The sequence below is a fragment of the Engystomops pustulosus genome, chromosome 10 (genome assembly GCF_040894005.1).
Source record: "Engystomops pustulosus chromosome 10, aEngPut4.maternal, whole genome shotgun sequence".
NCBI classification, from domain to species: Eukaryota; Metazoa; Chordata; class Amphibia; order Anura; family Leptodactylidae; genus Engystomops; species Engystomops pustulosus.
The window spans coordinates 89240377-89263058 of NC_092420.1; the positions used below are offsets into that span (position 1 = coordinate 89240377).

Genomic DNA, 22682 nt, shown 5'->3' on the forward strand with positions numbered 1-22682 from the left:
TCATAGTGACAATAATCTTGCTCTTATTTGTCTCTTCTCATTGGTCGCTCCTTTTACGTACCTCCATCACGTGTGTTCGTGCTCTCGCCTCTGATCCCGGAGATACAATGAGCGGAGCCGCCGGTACCGGGCGCCGAGGCTGGAGGTGTGCGGCGGGTGAGGGGCCTGACCGGAAGGCCGGAGTATAACCCGAGCCCTGACCGGGATCCCGGAGCATAACCCGAGCATTGACCGGGATCCCGGAGCATAACCCGAGCCCTGACCGGGAGCCCGGAGCGTAACCCGAGCCCTGACCGGGAGCCCGGAGCGTAACCCGAGCCCTGACCGGGAGCCCGGAGCGTAACCCGAGCCCTGACCGGGAGCCCGGAGCGTAACCCGAGCCCTGACCGGGAGCCCGGAGCGTAACCCGAGCCCTGACCGGGAGCCCGGAGCGTAACCCGAGCCCTGACCGGGAGCCCGGAGCGTAACCCGAGCCCTGACCGGGAGCCCGGAGCGTAACCCGAGCCCTGACCGGGAGCCCGGAGCGTAACCCGAGCCCTGACCGGGAGCCCGGAGCGTAACCCGATCCCTGACCGGGAGCCCGGAGCGTAACCCGATCCCTGACCGGGAGCCCGGAGCGTAACCCGAGCCCTGACCGGGAGCCCGGAGCGTAACCCGAGCCCTGACCGGGAGCCCGGAGCGTAACCCGAGCCCTGACCGGGAGCCCGGAGCGTAACCCGAGCCCTGACCGGGAGCCCGGAGCGTAACCCGAGCCCTGGCCGGGAGCCCGGAGCGTAACCCGAGCCCTGGCCGGGAGCCCGGAGCGTAACCCGAGCCCTGGCCGGGAGCCCGGAGCGTAACCCGAGCCCTGGCCGGGAGCCCGGAGCGTAACCCGAGCCCTGACCGGGAGCCCGGAGCGTAACCCGAGCCCTGACCGGGAGCCCGGAGCGTAACCCGAGCCCTGACCGAGAACCCGGAGCGTAAACCGAGCCCATGCTCCGGGCCCTGACCGGAAGCCCGGAGCATAACCCGAGCCCTGACCGAGAGCCCGGAGCATAACCCGAGCCCTGACCGAGAGCCCGGAGCATAACCCGAGCCCTGACCGAGAGCCCGGAGCATAGCCAGAGCCCTGACCGAGAGACCGGAGCATAACCCGAGCCCTGACCGAGAGCCCGGAGCATAGCCAGAGCCCTGACCGAGAGCCCGGAGCATAACCCGAGCCCTGACCGAGAGCCCGGAGCATAGCCAGAGCCCTTACCGAGAGCCCGTAGCATAACCCGAGCCCTGACCGAGAGACCGGAGCATAACCCGAGCATTGACCGGGATCCCGGAGCATAACCCGAGCCCTGACCGGGAGCCCGGAGCGTAACCCGAGCCCTGACCGGGAGCCCGGAGCGTAACCCGAGCCCTGACCGGGAGCCCGGAGCGTAACCCGAGCCCTGACCGGGAGCCCGGAGCGTAACCCGAGCCCTGACCGGGAGCCCGGAGCGTAACCCGAGCCCTGACCGGGAGCCCGGAGCGTAACCCGAGCCCTGACCGGGAGCCCGGAGCGTAACCCGAGCCCTGACCGGGAGCCCGGAGCGTAACCCGAGCCCTGACCGGGAGCCCGGAGCGTAACCCGAGCCCTGACCGAGAGCCCGGAGCGTAAACCGAGCCTTGACCCGGAGCATAACCCGAGCCCTGACCGAGAGCCCGGAGCATAACCCGAGCCCTGACCGAGAGCCCGGAGCATAGCCAGAGCCCTGACCGAGAGACCGGAGCATAACCCGAGCCCTGACCGAGAGACCGGAGCATAGCCAGAGCCCTGACCGAGAGCCCGGAGCATAGCCAGAGCCCTGACCGAGAGCCCGGAGCATAACCCGAGCCCTGACCGAGAGCCCGGAGCATAGCCAGAGCCCTTACCGAGAGCCCGTAGCATAACCCGAGCCCTGACCGAGAGACCGGAGCATAACCCGAGCCCTGGCCGGGAGCCCGGAGCATAACCCGAGCCCCGACTGGGAGCCCGGAGCATAACCCGAGCCCCGACTGGGAGCCCGGAGCATAACCCGAGCCCCGACTGGGAGCCTGGAGCATAACCCGAGCCCTGACTGAGTGTATAGCGCTTTGTGTTCCTGACCTTGTCTTCCTCTCTTTTCAGCCTTCCTGCTGCCTACTGAGAGCATTGGGCCCCTCAGATGCCCATGACAAGAGATGCAGCACATTGCACAGGGACCTGCAGCTACCCGGGGAGTCATGGACAAGTGGGACAACAACATCCAGGGGAAACCCCCCCTACCCCATAAAAAGCGCAGCTGGTACCTGGCATGGAAATACAAACTGAGCAACCAGAGGACAGTGCGGCGCATGTGCCAGGTAGTGGGATGTGTCATGTATGTACAGAATAGTGAGTGCAGCTCTGGAGTATAATACAGGATGTAACTCAGGATCAGTACAGGATAAGTAATGTCATGTATGTACACAGTGACTGCACCAGCAGCAGAATAGTGAGTGCAGCTCTGGGGTATAATACAGGATGTAACTCAGGATCAGTACAGGATAAGTAATGTCATGTATGTACACAGTGACTGCACCAGCAGCAGAATAGTGAGTGCAGCTCTGGGGTATAATACAGGATGTAACTCAGGATCAGTACAGGATAAGTAATGTCATGTGACTGCACCAGCAGCAGAATAGTGAGTGCAGCTCTGGGGTATAATACAGGATGTAACTCAGGATCAGTACAGTATAAGTAATGTCATGTATGTACACAGTGACTGCACCAGCAGCAGAATAGTGAGTGCAGCTCTGGGGTATAATACAGGATGTAACTCAGGATCAGTACAGGATAAGTAATGTCATGTATGTACACAGCGACTGCACCAGCAGCAGAATAGTGAGTGCAGCTCTAGGGTATAATACAGGTTGTAACTCAGGATCAGTACAGGATAAGTAATGTCATGTATGTACACAGTGACTCTAGCAGCAGAATAGTGAGTGCAGCTCTGGAGTATAATACTGGATGTAACTCAGGATCAGTACAGGATAAGTAATGTCATGTATGTACACAGTGACTGCACCAGCAGCAGAATAGTGAGTGCAGCTCTGGAGTATAAAACAGGATGTAACTCAGGATCAGTACAGGATAAGTAATGTCATGTATGTACACAGTGACTGCACCAGCAGCAGAATAGTGAGTGCAGCTCTGGAGTATAAAACAGGATGTAACTCAGGGTCTTGTGGTTTAGTTGTGATTGGTTGTAGTGGGTGATGCAGTGTTATGTGTACTGTATGTTCCATGTGTCAGTATTATTGTCTTTCCCTCTCCTGCAGACTGTGTCGGTTCTCTTTCTTCTCGTTACTGTCATTGTCAACATCAAACTTATCCTGGACACGCGACGCGCAGTGAATGAGGAGGAGGTGGAGCAGGATTATGGTGGGTGGAGCTGGACTCGGGTGGGTGTGTGTGGGGCAGGATTCGGGTGGGTGGAGCAGGATTCGGGTGGCAGTTCGGGGAGCTCTGATTATTTGCGTTTATTACATCATGTTATATTTGTGTTTGGCAGATGAGGGTGAGCAGAGCGTGGACTTCCCTCATCGTGCGGCGGGGGGGAGGAGAGCGCTGGACGTGGAGGTGTACTCAAGTCGCTCCAAGGTGTACATAGCGGTGGACGGGACGACGGTGAGTGGAGTCCGCTCTTTCCATAATCCACTGCTGGACATGACAGACAATCCATCGTGTTACATGTGGTGGGGGGAGACGTGGGTCACATATTCTATAGGAGATCCCCCCCCCCCTCCCCCGCTGTCTCCTCTGTGTCATGTGACCTGTATAACCTCTTGTCTTGTTACTTCACCATTAATAGGTGCTGGAGGATGAGGCCCGAGAACAGGGAAGAGGAGTCCACGTTATTGTGCTGAATCAGGCCACGGTATGAGGTATAAGGTACCCCCCCCCCTTCCACTCCTGATGGTGGGGTGTGTACCCCCTCTCCTGATGGTGGGGTGTGTACCCCCTCTCCTGATGGTGGGGTGTGTACCCCCTCTCCTGATGGTGGGGTGTGTACCCCCTCTCCTGATGGTGGGGTGTGTACCCCCTCTCCTGATGGTGGGGTGTGTTCCCTTCCTCTCCTGATGGTGGGGTGTGTACCCCCTCTCCTGATGGTGGGGTGTGTACCCCCTCTCCTGATGGTGGGGTGTGTACCCCCTCTCCTGATGGTGGGGTGTGTACCCCCTCTCCTGATGGTGGGGTGTGTACCCCCTCTCCTGATGGTGGGGTGTGTACCCCCTCTCCTGATGGGGGGGGGGTGTACCCCCTCTCCTGATGGGGGGGGGTGTACCCCCTCTCCTGATGGGGGGGGGTGTACCCCCTCTCCTGATGGGGGGGGGTGTACCCCCTCTCCTGATGGTGAGGTGTGTACCCCTTCCCCTCCTCTCCTGATGGTGGGGTGTGTACCCCTTCCCCTCCTCTCCTGATGGAGGGGTGTGTACCCCTTCCCTTCCTCTCCTGATGGTGGGGTGTGTACCCCTTCCCTTCCTCTCCTGATGGTGGGGTGTGTACCCCTTCCCTTCCTCTCCTGATGGTGGGGTGTGTACCCCCTCTCCTGATGGTGGGGTGTGTACCCCCTCTCCTGATGGTGGGGTGTGTACCCCTTCTCCTGATGGTGGGGTGTGTACCCCTTCTCCTGATGGTGGGGTGTGTACCCCCTCTCCTGATGGTGAGGTGTGTACCCCTTCCCCTCCACTCCTGATGGTGGGGTGTGTACCCCTTCCCCTCCTCTCCTGATGCAGGGGTGTGTACCCCTTCCCCTCCTCTCCTGATGGTGGGGTGTGTTCCCCTTCCCCTCCTCTCCTGATGGTGGGGTGTGTACCCCTTCCCCTCCTCTCCTGATGGTGGGGTGTGTACCCCTTCCCCTCCTCTCCTGATGGTGGGGTGTGTACCCCTTCCCCTCCTCTCCTGATGGTGAGGTGTGTACCACTTCCCCTCCTCTCCTGATGGTGGGGTGTGTACCCCCTCTCCTGATGGTGGGGTGTGTACCCCTTCCCCTCCTCTCCTGATGGTGAGGTGTGTACCACTTCCCCTCCTCTCCTGATGGAGGGGTGTGTACCCCTTCCCCTCCTCTCCTGATGGAGGGGTGTGTACCCCTTCCCCTCCTCTCCTGATGGTGGGGTGTGTACCCCATCCCTTCCTCTCCTGATGGTGGGGTGTGTACCCCATCTCTTCCTCTCCTGATGGTGGGGTGTGTACCCCCTCCCCTCCTCTCCTGATGGGGGTGTGTACCCCTTCCCCTCCTGATGGTGGGGTGTGTACCCTCTGTGTTCTTCTCCTATCTGTTAATGTGTCTTTGTACCGCTCCTTGTGCAGGGTCATGTGATGGCGAAGAGAGTGTTTGACACGTACTCCCCGCATGAGGACGAGGCCATGGTTCTTTTCCTCAATATGGTGGCCCGAGGCCGAGTCCTCATCTTCACAGTCAAGGTGACTTGCAGGAGTTCTCCAGGATTTGGGGTTGATATAGGATCTCTCTCTCTCTCTGGCCTCTCTCGTGCTTGCTCTGTGTCTGATGGGCCTCTACTGCTGCTTGTGTGTAGGATGAGGGCTCCTTCCATCTGAAGGACACGGCCAAGAACCTACTGAAGAGCCTGGGCAGTCAGATCGCGCCAAACCTCAGCTGGCGAGACATGTGGACGTTTGTGGTGAAAAAAGGAGGTACTTCCACCCTCCTGCTGCCCGTGCCGGCACCCGCCCCACCCTCCTGCTGCCCGTGCCGGCACCCGCCACACCCTTCTGCTGCCTGTGATGCCAAACCCTCCCCATCCCCCTACTCGTTGCTAACGCTGCCCCGCTCTCCCACTGCCCATGCGGCCATCTGCCCCTGCTTCACCGTCACATCAGGTCTCTTCCTTGTCTTGTGCAGGGCAGATCTACGGGGAGAAACACTCCAAGTCTCCGGCGCTGTCCACGTGGGGAGACCCTGTGCTGCTGAAGACAGACGTCCAGCTGGTGCCTCCTGAAGGTGAGAAGGTTCTGGTAGTGCACATGCTTCTTCTCATCACCGGAGGGCGTTGTATTGTATGTGTACAGTAGCAAGGTGTTGGGTGAGGAGCTGGGATGGAACCAGAGGCGCAGGTTACACGGCACCTCCAGGGTAGGGAACGGACCCTGAGAACGCACCCTGCAACCCAAGACAAACTCCTCATCCCTCATACTACAGGGGGGCTGACTGGCTGTATACTACAGGGGGCTGGCTGGCTGTATACTACAGGGAGCTGGCTGGCTGTATACTACAGGGGGCTGGCTGGCTGTATACTACAGGGAGCTGGCTGGCTGTATACTACAGGGAGCTGGCTGGCTGTATACTACAGGGGGCTGGCTGGCTGTATACTACAGGGGGCTGGCTGGCTGTATACTACAGGGAGCTGGCTGGCTGTATACTACAGGGAGCTGGCTGTATACTACAGGGAGCTGGCTGGCTGTATACTACAGGGGGCTGGCTGGCTGTATACTACAGGGAGCTGGCTGGCTATATACTACATGGGGCTGGCTGGCTATATACTACATGGGGCTGGCTGGCTATATACTACATGGGTCTGGCTGGCTATATACTACTAATTGGGTCTGGCTGGCTATATACTACTAATTGGGTTTGGCTGGCTGTATACTACATGGGGCTGGCTGACTGTATATTACATGGGGCTGGCTGGATGTATACTACAGGGGGCTGGCTGTATACTACATGGGGCTGGCTGTATACTATGGGGGGCTGGCTGGCTGTATACTACACCATCGGCTTATACTAGAGTCAATAGGTTTTTCCAGTTTTTGGTGGTAAAATTAGGGGTCTCGGCTTATACTCGAGTATATATGGTAATACCCTGTGTGTGATGTGGACAGCGCCCCCTGCTGGCGCCTCTGTAATTCTCCTCTCTGTGTAGATGCTGAGTGCCAGTGGCCGGATACGGAGCACAACCGCCGGCGGAGACGCTTCTGCAGCAAGGTGGAGGGGTACGGGAGCGTGTGCAGCTGCAAGGACCCCACCCCCATCGAGTTTAACCCCATGCCCGTAAGTACCCCCTGTGGAGGGGTTCTGGGGGGATCCTGCTGCCTCCGTAGTTCAGAGACATCTTGTGGCAGATGTGACCCTTTCAGTCCCAGAATCTGCGTAGTGCAGACCCCTACATCAAAGGCTCTGATGGAATCCCCTGATCTTATTGTCCCTGCAGCTCAAAGAAAACAAAATGTTGAACGTTCCAGTGGCGGTGATTGCCGGGAACCGACCCAATTATTTGTACAGGTGAGAAATTACCGATGATAGAAGGGGCACCGGGGTTTCTCTGTAATGATGGGGGGGGTCCCTGGGTTCCTCTCTGATGACAGGAGGGGTGTCCCTGGGTTCCTCTGTGTTGATAGGAGGGGGGGGGGGTGTCCCGGGTTCCTCTCTGATGATAGGAGGGGGGGGGGGTGTCCCGGGTTCCTCTCTGATGATAGGAGGGGGGGGGGGGGGGTGTCCCGGGTTCCTCTCTGATGACAGGAGGGGGGGGGGGGGTGTCCCGGGTTCCTCTCTGATGACAGGAGGGGGGGGGGGGGTGTCCTGGGTTCCTCTCTGATGACAGGAGGGGGGGGGGGGTGTCCCGGGTTCCTCTCTGATGATAGGAGGGGGGGGAGGTCCCAGGTTCCTCTGTGATGACAGGAGGGGGGGGGGGGCCCGGGTTCCTCTCTGATGACAGGAGGGGGGGGGGGGTTCCGGGTTCCTCTCTGATGACAGGAGGGGGGGTCCCCAGGTTCCCCTGTGACGACTGGAGGGGGCACTGTTATGTGATGTATGTGACCCCTTATGGTCTGTTCTGTGTGGTGCAGGATGCTGCGGTCGCTCCTCTCAGCACAAGGGGTTAATCCTCAGATGATCTCGGTCTTCATTGATGGTTACTATGAGGTGAGATGCTCTGCAGCCTGTCGTGGTGGGTGTGTTCATAATACTTTGTGTTCCTGTGGGGGGTCCGGGGGACGTCCATTGTTCCTGTCCGGGAGGAGTCGGCATTCCGGCGTGTGTCAGTTGTTCCTGTGGGGGGTTCGGGGTGCGTCTGTTATTGTCCGCTGTTCCTGTAGGGGGATCCGTCGTGTCTCAGTTGTTCCTGTGGGGGGTTCGGGGTGCGTCTGTTATTGTCCGCTGTTCCTGTAGGGGGATCCGTCGTGTCTCAGTTGTTCCTGTGGGGGGTTCGGGGTGCGTCTGTTATTGTCCGCTGTTCCTGTAGGGGGATCCGTCGTGTCTCAGTTGTTCCTGTGGGGGGTTCGGGGTGCGTCTGTTATTGTCCGCTGTTCCTGTAGGGGGATCCGTCGTGTCTCAGTTGTTCCTGTGGGGGGTTCGGGGTGCGTCTGTTATTGTCCGCTGTTCCTGTAGGGGGATCCGTCGTGTCTCAGTTGTTCCTGTGGGGGGTTCGGGGTGCGTCTGTTATTGTCCGCTGTTCCTGTAAGGGGATCCGTCGTGTCTCAGCTGTTCCTGTGGGGGGGTTTTGGTGTTTGTCCGCTGTTCCTGTGTGTGTGTGTGGGGGGTCTACTGTTCCTGTGGGGTGGTCCGGTGTGCACAGTATTTGGTGCCTGTAGCTGTCCCTCATCCTTTTCCTTTTGTCCCGCAGGAACCCATGGATGTGGTGGAGCTGTTTGGGCTGAAGGGCATCCAGCACACGCCCATCAGCATTAAGAACGCCCGCGTGGCGCAGGTGAGGCCTTCACATCAGCGCTTGTGCTGTGTTCACACATTCAGGTTATGCAGTATTTGTGATCATGGTGCCTCTCAATCCAGGTCATGTGACTGTGCCCCCCCCCCCCAGGTCATGTGACTGTGCCCCCCAGGTCACGTGACTGTGTCACCCCTCCCCAGGTCACGTGACTGTCATGTGAACTCACACAATCTGTTCTTTCTCAGCATTACAAGTCGAGTCTGACCGCCACCTTCAACCTGCACCCGGTGAGTCTGAACTGCGCCCTATAGTGTGCCCCAGCACCCGACCATAATGTGTTTGGCACTGGGTGTGCACATATCAATGGGGCAACATAGCTTACAGTCTATGAGGATGAGGGGGGGGGACACAAGAGCTTACAGTCTATGAGGATGAGGGGGGGGACACAAGAGCTTACAGTCTATGAGGATGAGGGGGGGGACACAAGAGCTTACAGTCTATGAGGATGAGGGGGTGACACAAGAGCTTACAGTCTATGAGGATGAGGGGGTGACACAAGAGCTTACAGTCTATGAGGCTGAGGGGGTGACACAAGAGCTTACAGTCTATGAGGATGAGGGGGGGACACAAGAGCTTACAGTCTATGAGGATGAGGGGGGACACAAGAGCTTACAGTCTATGAGGATGAGGAGGTGACACACAAGAGCTTACAGTCTATGAGGATGAGGGGGTGACACAAGAGCTTACAGTCTATGAGGATGAGGAGGTGACACAAGAGCTTACAGTCTATGAGGATGAGGGGGGACACAAGAGCTTACAGTCTATGAGGATGAGGAGGTGACACACAAGAGCTTACAGTCTATGAGGATGAGGGGGGACACAAGAGCTTACAGTCTATGAGGATGAGGGGGTGACACAAGAGCTTACAGTCTATGAGGATGAGGGGTGACACAAGAGCTTACAGTCTATGAGGATGAGGGGGTGACACAAGAGCTTACAGTCTATGAGGAGGAGGGGAAGACACAAGAGCTTACGGTCTATGAGGATGTGGGGGACACACAAGAGCTTACAGTCTATGAGGATGAGGAGGTGACACACAAGAGCTTACAGTCTATGAGGATGAGGAGGTGACACACAAGAGCTTACAGTCTATGAGGATGAGGGGGTGATACAAGAGCTTACAATCTATGGGTATGAGGGGGTGACACAAGAGCTTACAGTCTATGAGGATGAGGGGGACACACAAGAGCTTACAGTCTATGAGGATGAGGAGGTGACACACAAGAGCTTACAGTCTATGAGGATGAGGGGGTGATACAAGAGCTTACAGTCTATGAGGATGAGGGGGGACACAAGAGCTTACAGTCTATGAGGATGAGGGGGTGACACAAGAGCTTACAGTCTATGAGGATGAGGGGGGGCACAAAAGCTTACAGTCTATGAGGATGAGGGGGTGACACGAGCTTACAGTCTATGAGGATGAGGGGGAGACACAAGAGCTTACAGTCTATGAGGATGAGGGGTGACACAAGAGCTTACAGTCTATGAGGATGAGGGGGACACGAGCTTACAGTCTATGAGGATGAGGGGGACACAAGAGCTTACAGTCTATGAGGATGAAGGGGGTGACACAAGAGCTTACAGTCTATGATGATGAAGGGTGACACAAGAGCTTACAGTCTATGAGGATAAGGGCCATGACACAAGAGCTTACAGTCTATGAGGATGAAGGGGTGACACAAGAGCTTACAGTCTATGAGGATGAGGGGTGACACAAGATCTTACAGTCTATGAGGATGAAGGGGGTGACACAAGAGCTTACAGTCTATGAGGATGAAGGGGGTGACACATGAGCTTACAGTCTATGAGGATGAGGGGGTGACACATGAGCTTACAGTCTATGAGGATGAGGGGGTGACACATGAGCTTACAGTCTATGAGGATGAGGGGGTGACACATGAGCTTACAGTCTATGAGGATGAGGGGGTGACAAGAGCTTACAGTCTATGAGGATGAGGGGGTGACAAGAGCTTACAGTCTATGAGGATGAGGGGAGGACACAAGAGCTTACAGTCTATGAGGATGAAGGGGTGACACAGGAGCTTACAGTCTATGAGGATGAGGGGAGGACACAAGAGCTTACAGTCTATGAGGATGAAGGGGTGACACAGGAGCTTACAGTCTATGAGGATGAGGGGAGGACACAAGAGCTTACAGTCTATGAGGATGAGGGGGTATCACAAGAGCTTACAGTCTATGAGGATGAAGGGGGGACACAAGAGGTTGTATAATGGCCCAGCATTTATAAGGGAACAATATAAAATAATTTAATAAATAAAAATTCTGCTTCTTGAACCAGCCATCAGCCTCCATCTTATATGCAAAGTCCAAGGTCAATGTGACTGCAGAGAAGCCGGGAGCTTGGTATATATCTGGTGCTTGCCAGATAACAGACAGGAGATACGACATGGGATGGATTAGTAAAGGGAGAGTTGACGTTTCATGCAGTTAGCGAGTGTGATAGATCTGCCTAAGAGATGGGATATAAGAGCAGATTTGAAGCTTTGGAGGGTGGGGATTAGTCTGATTGTCCGGGGAAGGGCAATCCAGAGATTTGGAGCAACTCGAGAGAAGTCCTGGAGACATGAGTTCGAGGTTCGAATTAAGGTAGAGATTAATCTAATGTCACTGGCAGATTGAAGAGCACGGGAAGGGCGATAGACTGAGATGAGAGAAGAGAGATGGGGAGGTGCAGCATTATGCAGAGCTTTGTGGATGAGGGTTATTATTTTATAGTGAATACGGAAGGAGACAGGCAGCCAATGCAGTGATTGGCACAGACTGGAGGCATCCGTGTAGCGTTCGGTCTGAGAGATAAGTCTGGCTACTGCATTATGAAGAGATTGGAGAGGAGAGAGATTATGTGAGTGGCAGATGATTAGTCGGGAGTTACAGGAGTCTAGACGAGACCAACAATTATCATTAGAGGTTTCAATAGTCAGAAATGGTCGGATCCTGGAGATGTTTCTGAGATGCGGCAATAGCGAGCAAGAGATTGAATATGCGGTGCAAAGGAGAGGTCAGAGTCCGGCACAAGTACAGTAGTGAAGTACAAAACCCCCCAATTAGCTGACGCCAAGGGGCGATACTACAGATCATCACTCACCTCCTCCGTCCTCGCCTGCAGGATGCCCGACTGGTCGTGGTACTTGAAGAAGATTTGGACATCTCAGTGGATTTCTTCAGGTAATGTCCAGTGACGCCACCCCCCACCCCCCCAACCACTCCTTGTGTCTGTACCGGGCGGTGACGCCCCTCCCCCTCCTTGTGTCTGTGCCAGGCGGTGACGCCCCTCCTTGTGTCTGTGGCGGGCGGTGACGCCCCTCCCCCTCCTTGTGTCTGTGTCGGGCGGTGACGCCCCTCCCCGTCTCGTGCTGTGTAGCGCCCATCACTGACCCTTCTCCTGTTTTTGCAGTTTCCTGAGTCAGACCGTTCATCTCTTGGAGGAAGACGAGAGCCTGTACTGCATCTCTGCCTGGAACGATCAGGTATAGGGCTGCCCTGTCTGCAGACTGCACTACAGAGGGGGGCGGAGACTGCACTACAGAGGGGGGCGGAGACTGCACTACAGAGGGGGGCGGAGACTGCACTACAGAGGGGGGCGGAGACTGCACTACAGAGGGGGGCGGAGACTGCACTACAGAGGGGGGCGGAGACTGCACTACAGAGGGGGGCGGAGACTGCACTACAGAGGGGGGCGGAGACTGCACTACAGAGGGGGGCGGAGACTGCACTACAGAGGGGGGCGGAGACTGCACTACAGAGGGGGGCGGAGACTGCACTACAGAGGGGGGCGGAGACTGCACTACAGAGGGGGGCGGAGACTGCACTACAGAGGGGGGCGGAGACTGCACTACAGAGGGGGGCGGAGACTGCACTACAGAGGGGGGCGGAGACTGCACTACAGAGGGGGGCGGAGACTGCACTACAGAGGGGGGGCGGCGACTGCACTACAGAGGGGGGGCGGCGACTGCACTACAGAGGGGGGGCGGCGACTGCACTACAGAGGGGGGGCGGCGACTGCACTACAGAGGGGGGGCGGCGACTGCACTACAGAGGGGGGGCGGCGACTGCACTACAGAGGGGGGGGCGGCGACTGCACTACAGAGGGGGGGCGGCGACTGCACTACAGAGGGGGGGCGGCGACTGCACTACAGAGGGGGGGCGGCGACTGCACTACAGAGGGGGGGCGGCGACTGCACTACAGAGTTCGGAGACTGCACTACAGAGGGGGGCAGCGACTGTGCTACTGGGGGGGATGCGATGCAGAGAGGGGGCGTGTGGCACAGACTGCACTACTGTGGCCTCTGGTGCAGATGCTGAGCGTTGCTGCCCTTGATATCTTAGGGCTATGAACATACAGCGGAGGACCCATCGCTCCTCTACAGGGTGGAGACCATGCCTGGGCTGGGCTGGGTGCTCACGAAAAATCTTTACAAGGAGGAACTAGAGCCAAAATGGCCGACTCCAGAGAAGGTAAGTGGCAGTAGGTGAGTGCCTGACCTGTGGCCGAGGCCTGTAGTGACCGTATGTTCTCTGACAGTTGTGGGACTGGGACATGTGGATGCGGATGCCGGAGCAGCGCAAGGGCCGGGAATGTCTGATCCCAGATGTCTCCAGATCCTATCACTTTGGCATCGTAGGCCTCAACATGAACGGATATTTCCATGTGAGTATCTGCAGAAGGTAGGGAGCCCCACAGACCTTTCATCAATACTGTAGGGATCAGCACCTGCAGTCTCGAGACCCCTCAGACCATGATGATTACTGTCGGGATCATCCTCAGCATCTGCAGACCCCTCATTACTCTACGGATCATCCCCATCACCTGGATCCCCCACCTAGACCCCACATCATTAGTGTAGGGATCATTCCCAGCACCTAAAGCTCTCTGGACCCCTCATCATTACCATAGGCATCATCCCCAGCAACTTCAGCCCCCCCCCCCCCCCCAACGCCTCATCATTACTGTAGGGATCAGCACCTGCAGCCCCCACCTCCCTTCCCACCCAACCTCTCATCATTATTGTAGGGATCATCCCCAGCACCTGCAGTCCCCCCAGACCCCTCATTATTACTTTAGGTACCGCCCCTTCCCCAAGACCCCTCATCATTAACTTAGGGATCATCCCCAAACCTTCAGCCCCACTCCCCTCATCACTACTGTAGGGATCTTCCCCAGCACCTGCACCCCCCCATGATTACTGTAGGCATCATCCCTAGCATTTGGAGCCCCCCCCCCCCCCCAAATCCCTCATCAATACTGTAGCCCTCCACCAGACCCCTCAACTATACTGTAGGGATCATCCCAAAACCCCTCATCATTGCTGTAGGTATCATCCCTGGCATTTGGAGCCCCCCCCCCCCCCCTTCCCCGGCCCCTCACCAATACTGGAGGGATCATCCCCAGCACCTGTAGCCCTCCGCCAGACTCCTTACCATTAATGCAGCCCACCTTCTGACCCGTCAACATTACTGTAGGGATCATCCCAAGACCCCTCATGACTACTGTTGGGATCATCCCCAGCATTTGAAGCCTCCTCCAGGCCCCCTTATTATTACTGTAGGGATCGTCCCCAGCACCTGAAACTCCCCACAGACATCTCATTATTAGTGTAGGGATCATCCCCAGTACCTTCAGCACCCCAGACCCTTTATCATTACTGTATGTATGTAGAAGAGGCCCCCTCGGCCTCCTGTGGACCCCTCACTGTACACAATAGGGTTTATACCCTCAGGCTGTGACAGTGGATGCCCCCCCCCCCCTCCCCCGACCTCTTACTTTGGGGTTTAGGCCATCAGTCTGATCATAGATAAACACTTCCCCCCCTGATTCCTGATATTTTCTTGCAGGAAGCTTATTTTAAAAAACACAAGTTCAACACTGTCCCGAATGTGCAGCTGTCCAACGTGGAAAGGTGGGATGTGAGCTGTGCCGTGTATTCTGTGCAGTGAGGCCTCCTCCGGGGGGCGCACATTCTACTTCTATGTAATGGGGTAACTGGTTGTCATTCTATTGTCTGCAGTCTGAGGAAGGACGCCTATGAGATAGAAGTGCAGCGGATCCTCAGGTATACCACTGTCTGTGCACACTCCGCGCCTCTGCTCAGCTGCTTGGACTCTGTGCTCGCTCTGCGCCTCTGCTCAGCTGCTTGGACTCTGTGCTCGCTCTGCACCACTGCTCAGCTGCTCGCACCCTGTGCTCGCTCCGCGCCTCTGCTCAGCTGCTTGGACTCTGCATTCGCTCCGCACCTCTGCTCAACTGCCCGGACTCTGCGCCTCTGCTCAGCTGCTCGGACCCTGTGCTCGCTCTGTGCCTCTGCTCAGCTGCTCGGACCCTGTGCTCGCTCTGCACCACTGCTCAGCTGCTCGGACCCTGTGCTCGCTCTGCGCCTCTGCTCAGCTGCTCGGACCCTGTGCTCGCTCTGTGCCTCTGCTCAGTTGCTTGGACTCTGCGTTCGCTCCACACCTCTGCTCAGCTGCTTGGACTCTGTGCTCGCTCCGCGCCTCTGCTCAGCTGCTTGGACCCTGTGCTCGCTCTGCGCCTCTGCTCAGTTGCTTGGACTCTGCGTTCGCTCCACACCTCTGCTCAGCTGCTCGGACCCTGTGCTCGCTCTGCGCCTCTGCTTAGCTGCTCAGCTGCTCGGACTCTGTGCTCATACAGCTCTGCTTCTTCCAGTCAGGCTGAGGTGTTGGATCACTCCAAGAATCCTTGTGAAGACTCGTTCATCCCAGATACTGAGGGGAAGACATACGTGATGTACATCCGCATGGAGCAGGATGTGGATTTCACCACCTGGTCTCAGCTGGCAAAGGTGCCTGAGCTGCTCCCTCACTGCTTGCTTAGCGGGCATATGGTCGGTGTGGGGGCCAGTCTGTCTATATATCGCCCCCAATACTTCCATCCTGTGGCCCTTTAGAGTACATGATGACGTGTGTATGCACCATTTATCTTTTGAGGGACCTAGATGTCACCACTTTGCTGACTGGCCTCAGGCCAGATATTGGTTTCAGATATTGGGGCCTCACATACAGTTTCTGCAATAAGACTATTTCCTCTCTTTCCGATCCTAGTGCCTCCACATCTGGGACCTTGATGTCAGAGGGCACCATAAGGGACTTTGGCGTCTTTTCCGAAAGAAGAACCATTTCTTGGTGGTTGGGTTTCCTTCTTCTCCTTACTCGTGAGTATTTGTCCGTCTAGACCGCAGCAGTGATAGTCACTTGGCTAGGAGACTGCTCCCCACTAATGGAGGTCCTACATTTATCATGCCATTTGGAAGGTTGTGTTGTGTTTGGTGCACAGATCAGAGCAGGGAGTCCTGTCCCATCCTAAGAGCACATGAATTAATTCATTCTCTGTTCTAGGAGTAAGAAGCCTCAGTCTGTGACCCCCATTTACCTGGAGCCTCCACCCAAAGAAGATGCTGCTGCTGGCGTTGACCAGGCCTGACCTTCAGATGAGCTGTGCAGCTCCATCTGTCTATTGCCCATCCTAAGGAAAGTGCCGTAACATTTGCACGTGCCGCCAGAGGAAGCAGATCTGAATGTAGCATACAGTACCTCGACTACTTAGTGTTCCTTTAATTCACTGGAAGCCTCAACCTCTGCAGACCCGCTGTGCCCCTGCTCCAGCATGTTGCACCTCTGCTCCACCGCCCGGTGCCCTTGCTCCAGCATGTTGCACCTCTGCTCCACCGTTCGGTACCTCTGCCCCCGCAGCAGTGTGTTGCACCTCTTCTCCACCACCCAGTGCCCAGCATGTTTTGCCACTGCTCCTCCACCATGTTGTTCTTCCCTAGTGCCACACTCCTTCTCCACTGTCTGGTGCCCCTGCTCCAGAGCATTGCGCCCCTTCACCTCCGTGTGGTGCCCCTGCTTCCTCGTGCTGCGCACCTTCTCCTCCGCGTGGTGCCCCTGGTTCCTCATGCTGCGCCCATTTTCCTTCGCCAGGTGCCCCTGCTCCCTTGTGCTGCACCCCTTCTCCTCCATCTGATGCCCCTGCTCCCTTGTGCTGCACCCCTTCTCCTCCATCTGATGCCCCTGCTCCCTTGTGCTGCGCACCTTCTCCTCCATCTGATGCCCCTGCACCAGAGCATTGCGCCCCTTCCCCTGGTTTCCCTGCTCCAGAGCGTTGTGCCCTTTCCCCTGGTGTCCCTGCTCCCTTGTGTCCCCTTCTACACCGCCATGCTGCTGCTCATTTGGGGACGAGGTGTCTGGACTGAAGTGCAGGAAGTTTCTCACCTCAGCAGCTTCAGGATTTTATATATATATACTTGGGGTTTTGGTCTTCTGGACAGTAATGTGTGAAATTATTTATTTATGATTATCCTGAGTGTTCCCGTCCTGAGGAGGATGATAATGACTGTGCCCCGTCCACACAGCCCTGACGTCATCTGCTCACTTTTGTTGATGACTTTCTTCAGTGCCTTATTGCTGTTATCCTGTCTGATGTCCCCCCCAGTGTTCTGGAAGACGTGCGGAGGATAGATTTATGGTAGCCCTCTGGCCTCGTGTGGGGAGGATCTGCCGTATGTCCACCTTGCACCCCCAGCTACTGCTTTTAGGTGCACAGTGTTTGGGCAGAGCTTAGGGGAATGGGATGAAAACCTGTCACAAGTCAATAGGGGCCAATACCGCACCCTTCCCATGGACTAATAGTTTTTTCATACTCAATAAACCACTAATGTCAGTCATCTTGTATGAGTTTGTCTGCCTTTATCTGTCCCCTCACCCACAGGAGGCGCCATTGTCCCCCTTCCTGCTTTACCTCGTGCCCCGTCCTCTGCTGGGGACTTCCCGCAGCCGGTGGTTTGGCAGGAACATGTGCTGAAGGTTATTTGTTAGTTCCTTGTAATTTTGTGGCTGCAGTTTCCTTATTCTTGTATCCCAAAACAAATAGAAGGAATAAGTGAGACTAAGTAACGTGTAGTGAGACCGGTTAGTGATGGACGTGATACTACCATATTGTAGCGGGTGGGATACTGACCACTATACTAACAAGGATGGTGCAGCAGATGATTGAGGGGGGCGGCTGTGAGTGTCATCTGCTCATACCTAACAGTTAAAGGGGTTTCCTGGGCAACTCTTGATATTTTGCTACATTGGGCTCTGTTCACACTACGGGGGCTGAGCATGGCCTCAGGGGGTCCTTATTCCTCCGGCAAATGTCTGTTTTCCCTTTTGTCACTGCAGCTGAGGACACGCTCAGTTCTGCAAATCCTTTTATCGTATCTTCCGCACTCAGCAGAAGCCGCTTTGTGGGCAGATCTAGGGGGCGCATCCAGCAGACACCTCCACATCCAGCGGACACCTCCAGCCCCTTGGTATAGCCAGCACCCAGCCCTGCTGGAAATCACTGGGGGGAATTTATTAAGGCCTTGCACCACAATTATCAAGGCTTCAGACTAAAGCGTGATCTAAAAGGGGGAACCAACTTTCTTCTCTCCAGCCAGAGACTGATGGAACCTAAAATTTATCCCCCAAAGTGTACATACATGACATTACCTTTCCTGTAGATCCAGCCCCATTTACACCTAGCACAAACACCTAGAAATAACAATAACTTAGCCTACACCAAAATAACTAAACGCTAAATACCACAAGCCCCACCCAAACCAATTATCACATCCTAAACCAAACCAATAAACTACAAAGACAAGCCACACCCACAAATAAACATGTGCACATCCCACACGCTCTAACAGCCCCCCACACAGATGTCATCATATCCCACACCCCAGATTTTGTCATGAGGACATCCAGGATCAGGCACCTCCCCATTTCTATCTCAATAACTCTTTGGTATTCTACTGATGCGGTAAAAAGGGATGTCACTCCGCTATACGGCTCGGCCGCAAGAGACCAATAGGAAGGCCCGTGTCTCCATTCCCTCTTAGCTTTAACGATGGCCGCCAAATCAGGAAACCTGGTCTCCTGCAAAAATAAAATGTCTGCTTTAACGCGGCCTAAAAAATCAAAGACTGCAAATGAAGCCGCATCAATGGAGTGGCTGCCGCCATCATGTGTGATTGATTTAGACGGCTTTCTTTTCATCCTTTTTACCTTCACCCTCGGGAACTGAAGACCCCCTTTTTAGACAGATTTTGGTTTCCATTTCCCTCACCTCTGATGCTTCAGGGGCAGATCCAGGACCTACCTCCAGACTCTGGGCCAGTCTCACCTTCTAAGGAAACTGACTCCCCAGGGGGAGACTCGGCACCCCCTGCAGCCCTCATCCCCTCCATCGGCAGGAGAGGCTCCATCCAGGGCCAGAAATCAATTTGAAAGTTCGACCAGCGGGGGGTCGGTTGCACCTTCCTTCGGTACCTTAGAGTGGGAGAGGATCTTACACCTCCCTTGTTTTTACCCTTTTTCTTCTTTTTAGTGTCCCACTTACTCTTTTCCTCTAGCCACGCCCTAGTATCCTCATCCATACTCTCATAATGGGAGGAGTCTGAGGACGTGGCACCTTCCTACCTCTCCATCCTCCTGACCTCCTCATCCAGTACATCATCCCCTGGGGCCTCAGCGATAGGTGTGGTCTCCAGGACAGCATCAGAGGTCGTCCCAGCAGCCCGAGACTCCCCCCGCTCTCTCTCCTGTTGACACTTCGCCAGACGCCGTAGCTGGGCAGGTGTCTTTTTCCTGTCTTTCTTCCCTGGCCTCTCCATTCCTCCGCCTCTGATAGTCCCCTCCCCAGCAGATTCAGCCTCAAGATCTTCATCCGCTGGGGCTGAGCATGCATTAGCGAAGGAAAGAGGACAACGACTGTACGAGTGACAAAAGCACACCTCTGCTTGGTGCAGTTTGCGCTGAAATGTGTGGGGTCACAGAGGCTGCCCCTGGTAGAAGCCAGGAAGGCTGATGAAGGCATATGGGGGACCGAGTTACCTGAACGCCTCAACTTCACCATGAAGGTCCAGGCCCCGGCCCCCCTGCACCTCCCAGCGTTACCTCTGTGACCACTCCGCTTCAGCCCGGGAAGGACCGCCCTTACCGACATGGACATGCCGCTTCACACCAGACCCAGGGGGAGTAGGAGCTGCATTGCTATGACTCCTGGTGGAACATCTCACCCCTCCATAGCGCTGGCCGGTAGCTGGTTACTCCAGCCTCACGCCGGCCTGGTACTGGAAGCAGGAGCTTGGGACTTGGCTCCCTCACTTATCCACAAAACTCCCTTCCTGGGAGAGGAGAGAGCAGACCCTGTGTGCGTACATCTTCATCCAGGAGCTCAAACACAAAGCAGCTTCACACACACAGCCAAACCCTCTACTAATGAGGCAATAACCTCCAGAGCTGCCCCCGCTAGTCTGCTACCGGTGGAGTTACTGTGTACATACGTGACATTACTGCTCCTGAGTTACATCCTGTATTATACTACAGAGCTGCACTCACTATTCTGCTGCTGGTGCAGTCACTGTGTACATACATGACATTACTTATCCTGAGTTACATCCTGTATTATACTCCAGAGCTGCACTCACTATTCTGCTGGTTCAGTCACTGTGTACATACATGACATTACTTATCCTGTACTGATCCTGAGTTACATCCTGTATTATACTCCAGAGCTGCACTCACTATTCTGCTGCTGGTGCAGTCACTGTGTACATACATGACATTACTTATCCTGTACTGATCCTGAGTTACATCCTGTATTATACTCCAGAGCTGCACTCACTATTCTGCTGCTGGTGCAGTCACTGTGTACATACATGACATTACTTATCCTGTACTGATCCTGAGTTACATCCTGTATTATACCCAGAGCTGCACTCACTATTCTGCTGCTGGTGCAGTCACTGTGTACATACATGACATTACTTATCCTGTACTGATGCTGAGTTACATCCTGTATTATACTCCAGAGCTACACTCACTATTCTGCTGCTGGTGCAGTCACTGTGTACATACATGACATTACTTATCCTGTACTGATCCTGAGTTACATCCTGTATTATACTCCAGAGCTGCACTCACTATTCTGCTGCTGGTGCAGTCACTGTGTACATACATGACATTACTTATCCTGTACTGATCCTGAGTTACATCCTGTATTATACTCCAGAGCTGCACTCACTATTCTGCTGGTTCAGTCACTGTGTACATACATGACATTACTTATCCTGTACTGATCCTGAGTTACATCCTGTATTATACTCCAGAGCTGCACTCACTATTCTGCTGCTGGTGCAGTCACTGTGTACATACATGACATTACTTATCCTGTACTGATCCTGAGTTACATCCTGTATTATACTCCAGAGCTGCACTCACTATTCTGCTGCTGGTGCAGTCACTGTGTACATACATGACATTACTTATCCTGTACTGATCCTGAGTTACATCCTGTATTATACCCAGAGCTGCACTCACTATTCTGCTGCTGGTGCAGTCACTGTGTACATACATGACATTACTTATCCTGTACTGATGCTGAGTTACATCCTGTATTATACTCCAGAGCTACACTCACTATTCTGCTGCTGGTGCAGTCACTGTGTACATACATGACATTACTTATCCTGTACTGATCCTGAGTTACATCCTGTATTATACTCCAGAGCTGCACTCACTATTCTGCTGCTGGTGCAGTCACTGTGTACATACATGACATTACTTATCCTGTACTGATCCTGAGTTACATCCTGTATTATACTCTAGAGCTGCACTCACTATTCTGCTGCTGGTGCAGTCACTGTACATACATGACATTACTTATCCTGTACTGATCCCGAGTTACATCCTGTATTATACTCCAGAGCTGCACTCACTATTCTGCTGCTGGTGCAGTCACTGTGTACATACATGACATTACTTATCCTGTACTGATCCTGAGTTACATCCTGTATTATACTCTAGAGCTGCACTCACTATTCTACTGATGGAGTGAATTTATACAGGCTGAGTATGGTCAGTTTAGCACCGCTTTCTGGCACCCTCCTGTACATGTTGTATCAGATAAGGGTGAGTCAGGTGTTAACTTGTTAATATTCAATCATGGCCCTTAAAGTCGGGCCACGGGAGTTGTGGCTGTAAATATTTACTCAGCTTTATTGCTTCACTTCACTGCTTTCTGATAACAAAGGGCACAAATTAAAAGTTCCATAAAGAAAGGGAGGGTTGATGGGGCCTGACTGGCCGCTCGCTCTATTGTGGGTGTACTTGGCATGTAATGAGGCGATGCTGCACACTGCTTATGACATGGTTTATGTTTTATCACATAAGATGAGAGGCCTCGGCCATCTTACATCCAGGACAGATGCAGAATCTCAGGGGTTAATCTTCCAGGCATGGGGGATGGACACTGATCATTAGCATCCTGTGGGTCCTACATGGAATCCCATATACCTTTGCGGATTGATGGTGAAGCCATAGCACATAATAATGGGATAACGGACCAACGTAAGCGCTCTGACCGCTCTGTGACTACACCCCCCATACACTGCGAGCTGCCATGTCCTGTGTGTCCTGACACCCCTCTATCATAGCCAGCAGTGGTCAGGGGTCAGCATGGGCGCTCTGACCCCTCTGTGACTACACCCCCCATACACAGCGAGCTGCCATGTCCTGTGTGTCCTGACACCTTTCTATCATAGCCAGCAGTGGTCAGGGGTCAGCATGGGTGCTCTGACCCCTCTGTGACTACACCCTCCATACACAGCGAGCTGCCATGTCCTGTGTGTCCTGACACCTTTCTATCATAGCCAGCAGTGGTCAGGGGTCAGCATGGGTGCTCTGACCCCTCTGTGACTACACCTCCCATACACAGCGAGCTGCCATGTTCTGTGTGTCCTGACACCTTTCTATCATAGCCAGCAGTGGTCAGGGGTCAGCATGGGCACTCTGACCCCTCTGTGACTACACACCCCATACACAGCGAGCTGCCATGTCTTGTGTGTCCTGACACCTTTCTATCATAGCCAGCAGTGGTCAGGGGTCAGCATGGGCGCTCTGACCCCTCTGTGACTACACCCCCCCAT

General features: G+C 54.9%; 1 protein-coding gene across 3 annotated transcripts; it reads left to right on the top strand.

Moving 5' to 3' along the window:
- The first annotated feature begins 12 nt into the window (after window positions 1-12).
- Window positions 13-17390, top strand: POMGNT1 (protein O-linked mannose N-acetylglucosaminyltransferase 1 (beta 1,2-)). Of its 3 annotated transcripts, none has more exons than XM_072126648.1 (22): window positions 13-145; window positions 2117-2331; window positions 3289-3391; window positions 3522-3637; window positions 3822-3887; window positions 5321-5434; window positions 5548-5665; window positions 5874-5972; window positions 6892-7019; window positions 7180-7250; window positions 7814-7889; window positions 8590-8673; window positions 8880-8921; window positions 11822-11880; window positions 12110-12182; window positions 13042-13170; window positions 13238-13363; window positions 14548-14612; window positions 14721-14765; window positions 15374-15509; window positions 15769-15878; window positions 16063-17390. In XM_072126648.1, the coding sequence occupies exons 2-22, from the start codon at window positions 2170-2172 to the stop codon at window positions 16145-16147; spliced, it is 2007 nt and encodes a 668-aa protein (XP_071982749.1). In that variant the 5' UTR covers window positions 13-145; window positions 2117-2169; the 3' UTR covers window positions 16148-17390. The 3 variants fall into 3 exon arrangements, with proteins under 3 accessions (XP_071982749.1, XP_071982748.1, XP_071982750.1); XM_072126647.1 differs by having other exon boundaries at window positions 18-156; XM_072126649.1 differs by lacking the exons at window positions 14548-14612; window positions 15769-15878; window positions 16063-17390 and having other exon boundaries at window positions 18-156.
- The last annotated feature ends 5292 nt before the right edge of the window (window positions 17391-22682 follow it).

Coding starts and splice junctions, on each gene's coding strand:
- POMGNT1 (XM_072126648.1), top strand. CDS start 2,170: ATGCAGCACATTGCACAGGGACCTGCAGCTACCCGGGGAGTCATGGAC. Junction 5,666..5,873: donor GTTTGTGGTGAAAAAAGGAG/GTACTTCCACCC, acceptor TGTCTTGTGCAG/GGCAGATCTACGGGGAGAAA. Junction 7,890..8,589: donor TCATTGATGGTTACTATGAG/GTGAGATGCTCT, acceptor TTTGTCCCGCAG/GAACCCATGGATGTGGTGGA.